This window comes from Crocuta crocuta, unplaced genomic scaffold (genome assembly GCF_008692635.1).
Source record: "Crocuta crocuta isolate KB4526 unplaced genomic scaffold, BGI_CrCroc_1.0 scaffold482, whole genome shotgun sequence".
Lineage (NCBI taxonomy): Eukaryota > Metazoa > Chordata > Mammalia > Carnivora > Hyaenidae > Crocuta > Crocuta crocuta.
Genome location: NW_027527459.1, coordinates 1,701,226 through 1,707,410, shown reverse-complemented (window position 1 = coordinate 1,707,410; position 6,185 = coordinate 1,701,226). Strand labels below are relative to the sequence as shown.

Genomic DNA, 6,185 nt, shown 5'->3' with positions numbered 1-6,185 from the left:
GCTCCTTGTCTGAAAAAGTAACAATAAAAAATACAGTATTCGCCATCCTTTGTTACTGTCCATTTATCTTTATCTGGAAGATTTCTGCAACAAGACATGATTGGCAATGCTATAATAAATATAATAAATGTCATATGAAGGGAGTGCTAAGGTATCCATAATTAAGTCTGAGTCCCTATCAGGGCATTCTATCATTGAAAAAGTGTTTTACAGAAAGATCTTTTTTAATGCAGGGAATTGCTTACATCTCTCTCCTGTGAATTTAAGTTGCTTTGAGTATTAAGGAGTAACATATTGCCCTTTATCCATTTCTACGATATAATGGTAATAATTTATCATTAACTTATTTTTACATAGTATTTTATGCTTTTTGAATGCTTCCAAGTACATTATCTCAAAGACATCATTATACTTACAAGAGAAGCAAGGTAGAATCATCTAGGGCAGAATGTACTGGAATCTGAGTCTGTTATGCTCCAATGCAAGAGTAATGTCAGATACCACATCAAGTGATGGACAGAATTGGCTTACAGGAGAGGTAGTCTTACTTTGTCAGAGATATGGAAGGTGTTGTCAGCGGAGATGGATAGGGTCCATTACAGGCTGTCTAACAAAAGGAAACCAAGAGGCATTCTAGACAGAACCAGAAATCCTAAATGTAGAGTTCAAGTAGAATCAGGAGCCAAAGTGGGTAGCCAGATGGGGAGGGTTCAGGCATGGCATTGTTCAAGCCAATTTCACTGAACAACTTTCCTAAATGCCATCTCAAAAGACACCACCAGATTTCTGACACTATGTTTGTGACTCTGAACAAGATAGTTAACCTTTTGGCTCTTTACTTTTCTTGAGTTACATTATAGGATTTTTTTTCTGGAGGATGAATAATGCATTATATTAAAGATGCTGCTGGATGTTAAATGGTCCTCTTTCTGTAATCTCTAGGACAAAGGGGGGCAGTGATATAAGTTATGGCTTTGCAGAAATCTACGCAGTGATTTTGTCTCTGGTAGTATTAAAATTGTACATATTTGGGGTGAATATCACCTGGTGATATGGAGTTTTTTTTTCAGAAGTCTCTTGGATAGTCAAAAGAAACCATACATTTAGCTAGAGGGAATTTATAAAATAGAAATACGAATGGATGTAGTTGAGTCCGAAAGGAAGCAAGGTGCACTAAAATTACTTTTTTAACTTGAATTTTATTTTGGTTGTTCATTTGATTGAAACTGTCTTATATTTTTCCTTCTCAGCTTTGACCTCGTAGCCATTGGAGGTATTTCTGTCATCTTAATCTTTGACCGGTCACCTTTCCTGTCTGAGAAGAGGACACTCTGGTTGCCTTGGAATCAGTTCATTGTGGTGGAGAAAGTTATCATGCAGAGAGTTGTATCAGACCCACCATCCTGCGACATCTCCAACTTTATCAGCCCAAACCCCATCGTGCTTCCTTCACCACTCACATCATTCGGAGGGTCCTGTCCAGAGAGGGGAACTATTGTTCCTGAGCTGCAGGTGGGTACATTGGCCTTCGAATGTATAAAATCACAGCATCGTGGGGGTGGTCAGCAACATATAATGGCTAGATTCCTTTCCCTGGTACTCCAGCCAGCTCTATAACGGTCTGCCCTTCATTTGTTAGGAGAGGCTTCCAAATGGAATCTCTCTGGCACACATTAGCAGGGTGATTGGCCAGCACTACAGGGTGCTATCTGTGGTCATAGAACAAAGCAAGGTGAACTAGCTGTCCTGAGAATTAAACCCCAAGCCTTGACCTAATGAACACTGTGCTCTAAAGAACAAAGCTAGCTGGCTAGCTCAGTAGTGACAACAGTATAAGCAATGAGGTGGGACCGTTTGTGGTTCTGAAATTAAAGCTCTTTAGGAAATCTAGTTTTCTTCCATTGTCCAGTTTGTATCCATTGTCACTGTTCTTAATAGTCACGACAGCTCCTCTTATTTAGCTGTGTTTGGTGAAGGTAGTTTTCAAGCCGGTGGGTTCTGTTTAAAGCTTTGCTTTTGAGTGTTCAAGCTTTATAGCCAGAAGAGGACATATTCTTGTACCTTTTTATTTTATAGTACCTGATAATTTTTCTTCATTCAGTATCCCATATTTTCTTTTTTTTTTTAATTTTTTTAATGTTTTTTATTTATTTCTAGGAGAGAGAGAGAGAGAGAGACAGCGTGAGCAGGGGAGGGTCAGAGAGAGAGGGAGTCACAGACTCTGAAACAGGCTCCAGACTCTGAGCTGGTAGTCAGCACAGAGCCCGACGCGGAGCTCGAACCCACGAACCGCGAGATCATGACCTAAGCGAAAGTCGGACGCTTAACCGACTAAGCCACCCAGGCGCCCCAGTATCCCATATTTTCATTTCAATACTAAGCCATTCAAACATCTGTAGTATAGTTTTCTCATCACATTGTAAAAACATCGTAATGATAGTTAAATTCGGAAGCCACCAAAATGGACCCATAAGTCATACAGATCCAGAATTCAAGAAGTATACTCAAGAGGAAGTCAATGGATATTCCAAGGTTGACTTGGTTTTTCTTCCATCACAATATTCCCAGCAGCTATTACCAGTGCCCAGAGGATACCATTTGTGAAAAGCTCATAGAAAATAGTGCTGAACAGGAAAAGATGTCCAGTGAGTTACCCCTCTTGTGTTTTCCGTTGTTTTTCCTTGGAAAGGAAGCAAAAACAAGACCGTATTCTTTTGTTTCTAATCTTTTTTGAGTTTATTTATTTTGAGAGAGACAGACAAGCAGGGGAGGGGCAGAGAGAAAGGGAGACAAAGGATCCAAAGCAGGCTCTGTGCTGACAGCAGAGAGCGCAACACAGGGCTCGAACGCACAAACCGTGAGATCATGACCTGAGCCGAAATGAGACACTTAACCAACTGAGGCACCCAGGCGCCCCAATAAGACTATATTCAATGAGTGCAATGGACTGGTACATCAATCTCTGTATGCTTATCATTAGGAAGCGTGGGTCTCTTTCAGCATCAGAGTTTTTAAATCGATCTAGAACTGCACGTTTCCATAGGGAAATGAAATACTAAGGTGGTTAAGTGTCACCCTAGCCTTCACTATTGTACTTCTGCCACCATCGAAGAAGACAGAGCCATTAGACAATTCTGGCATCAAAGAGCTAATGTAGAGGAAGAAAAATCAGGCCAAGAGTAGACAAAAGGGATTTGTGTTCTCAGAAGAAGAATGAGCAAGAAATCCCGGACAATGTGAGATTCCGTGTGCTTAACAACCAGGTCTGCTATGTGTACTGGTTTAGAAAAGGGATAAGGGACAAGGTTCTGAGCTAAAAATCAATGAGGGCACAAAAATATCCACACGATTCTTGTCACCTTAAGTGTATCAAATAGGCTCTTTCTTCAGCTGGGTTTTGAAAGTTGAAAGTCATGGAACACCAGATTGAGTTTTTGTGACCACTTTTGGTTGTTTAACTCCATCTGTGCTGCTAAACAAATAAGTAATAGCAATTAATGAAGGAAGCCAAGTGGTATTTTCATTCTGGGACCAATGTGTAGTATGAAGTTTGCACAGGAGTTAATGGGAGTTATTGCTTCTCGGTCACAGGTGCCAACTTGGAAAAAACTTGTTCCCAGCTCTTGGTACATCCAAGCACAAAGAAATATGTAAGCGAAATTTGATTAAAAATTTGGCCCTCGGGGTCATTCCAAAGGTCCAAAGAAGACAAGTTTGATGGCATCAGTAAAGATTAATTCTGGGGAAACCATAATCTCTGTCATAAAATATCGCTTTGCTGAGCCTATTTCTGCAGTCGTTCCTCCTAGAGAGCCCGGCCTGAATAAGGATTACAGCAGTGGTTCAGTGATATATGACTTAACACACCAAACAAGATTTTGTGTGTGTATATATGAGAAAAAGACCCCTTAATGGAGCCCATAGCACTGAAATGCTTGACATTCAGCAGTGTGATCTTTCCCAACTCTTTCTAAGCAATTTTTGGAACACTGTTGAAAAACTAAAATTGTTCTTGTCACAGTCGTTTCTGGCAGGGGGAAAAAAAGGAGAGCAGTCGTCAGGGTTGCTTAGACGTCTTGTCCCCATGTGGACTCAGTGCAAAATTCGAAACCCGCGGTCACACAGCCTCACAAAGAGTCTTGCCTTGACATCCACAGATCCCTTTAAACTGTCTCCTTTGGTGTGTTTCTAAGACAGGAAAGCATCCTCGCCTACCTGTGACCCCTGATCAGATCCAGTCTGCCTTTTTTGCCCTCAGGTGGTACAAGAGGAGATCCCCATTCCTTCCAGCTTCGTGAGGCTGAGTTACCTGAGCAGCCGTACTCCTGGCTATAAAACCCTGCTTCGGATCCTTCTGACACATTCAGCCATTCCCGTGGGAATGATAAAAGTCCATCTCACGGTAGCCGTGGAAGGGCGACTCACACAGAAGTGGTTTCCTGCCGCAGTGAACCTCATCTATACGTTTGCCTGGAACAAAACCGACATCTACGGACAGAAGGTTTGGGGCCTGGCAGAAGCTCTGGGTATGTTGAACTAATTCTCTGTAAATAGCGTTGTGTTTCACAAAACCGAAACTACTGGCTGCATATTAATTTGTATGTGGAATAATTACATATGGAAAAATGATGCCTTTTATTTAAAGGATCTAAGGCATTTTTTTCACTCAAGCCCTCTCTGTGGGCCTATTTAGAGTTCCCTTTTGACACATTGTTCAACTAGTTTAGTTCTCCTTTCCTGATGGCTACGTACCAGTGGAATCGAACACTATCTGACTTGTAACTGTCTCCAGTGCTGAATATTGCCTTCTAACTGTGACCTTTGGTGTGGCATTCTTTAGGCCATGTTTTTGAATTTGACATTTAGACTGTCATTTCCACTTAGAAACTACAAAATTTTTACTTCTAGGCATCTCCACTTATTGTCTCTTATGTCTAAGATAGTTAGACTCCATTAACTTGTTACTTCAGTAGGGTACAGTTTTAAAAAAATCATCTTACCTTCCTCGTCCTTTTTATTTTCTATTTCAAGACTTTAAAACCTAGAATCTTGCAGACAGTAGGGACTTTGAGCCTAGGGTTTTCAGATATTTAATTGTCTCGGGCAAATGACATTTTTTTAATGTTTATTTGTTTTTGAGAAAACAGATGGAGAGAGCGCACACACAAGCAGTGGAGAGACAGAGAGAGAGGGAGACACAGAATCGTAAGCAGGCTCCAGACTCCGAGCTGTCAGCACAGAGCCCGATGCGGGGCTCAACCCCACAAACTGAGAGATCATGACCTGAGCNACATTTGAAAAAATTAGACTGACACAGATTTGCCAACTTCATTTTTTAATGAATAAGAATATTTGCCAAATAAGAATTTGCCAATAAGAATATTTTTGCCAAATAAGAATATTTTTAAAAGAAAGGGAAAAAAAGCCACTACAATCTACTGCTCGCCTACATAGTTTCATAAGGAGAGAGATCTCTTAACATCAAAAAAGGGAATATTTTGCCTTTAAAAATGACAGTAAGCAGTCTAATACTGATGCTCAGAATGAGAGAAATAGACAGACAGACAGCAATGTCTTTGTTTCTTTCACCCTGTGGAAGACAGTGAAAACTTCCTTAAAGGGACCCGACAAAGGACTATGGAGTCATAGTCAGGAGCCATTGAATCTTGTGTCTTCAGGCACTATCTCATGGAAACCACCCATGGACAGATGAGAAGACTATTTTTAAAGTTCTCCAGAGGAGATATTTTCATATCCTCCCTTGGAAGTGTCTGTCATAGAACAACTCCTTACAACTGACATACATCTTTTAGACTAGAGTGTATCAATTTGCTCCCTCTCTTTCCAGAGGAAAACTAATAGCTGGGAGAGATCCTTGCCCAAGAGACCCTCATATACCTAAATAATTAACTCCCCTCTGTTGGACTGTATTAGAATGCAAGAAACATAGAGTGGTTCAGATTTCCTCCGTTAGCGGGAAGTTCCTGTAAAGACATGGGAACGTAAGAAAGTAAGAAAGAACAAGAAAAAGTCCTGGCAAACTGCAGCCTTGCTGAAGTTACACTGTAGTTCTAGAAAGCCAGCATCTGTTTGATCAGACAGCTCCGGTTGGAGCAAGAGGCCACTGCCTCCCTCCATGGTGACTCAGCTATGCTGATGCCTGAACTCATCACTTCTCCTGCCAT

The 6,185-nt window shown here is 41.0% G+C and overlaps 1 protein-coding gene across 1 annotated transcript in view; it reads left to right on the top strand.

Annotated features, from left to right (window-relative positions):
* TENM1 (teneurin transmembrane protein 1) overlaps positions 1 to 6,185 on the top strand; it is a 556,664-nt gene that overhangs the window by 412,624 nt on the left and 137,855 nt on the right. The window contains exons 17-18 of the mRNA XM_077763513.1: positions 1,251 to 1,512; positions 4,259 to 4,526. Coding sequence (XP_077619639.1) covers positions 1,251 to 1,512; positions 4,259 to 4,526 — 530 coding nt within the window. The remainder of the gene's footprint in view (positions 1 to 1,250; positions 1,513 to 4,258; positions 4,527 to 6,185) is intronic.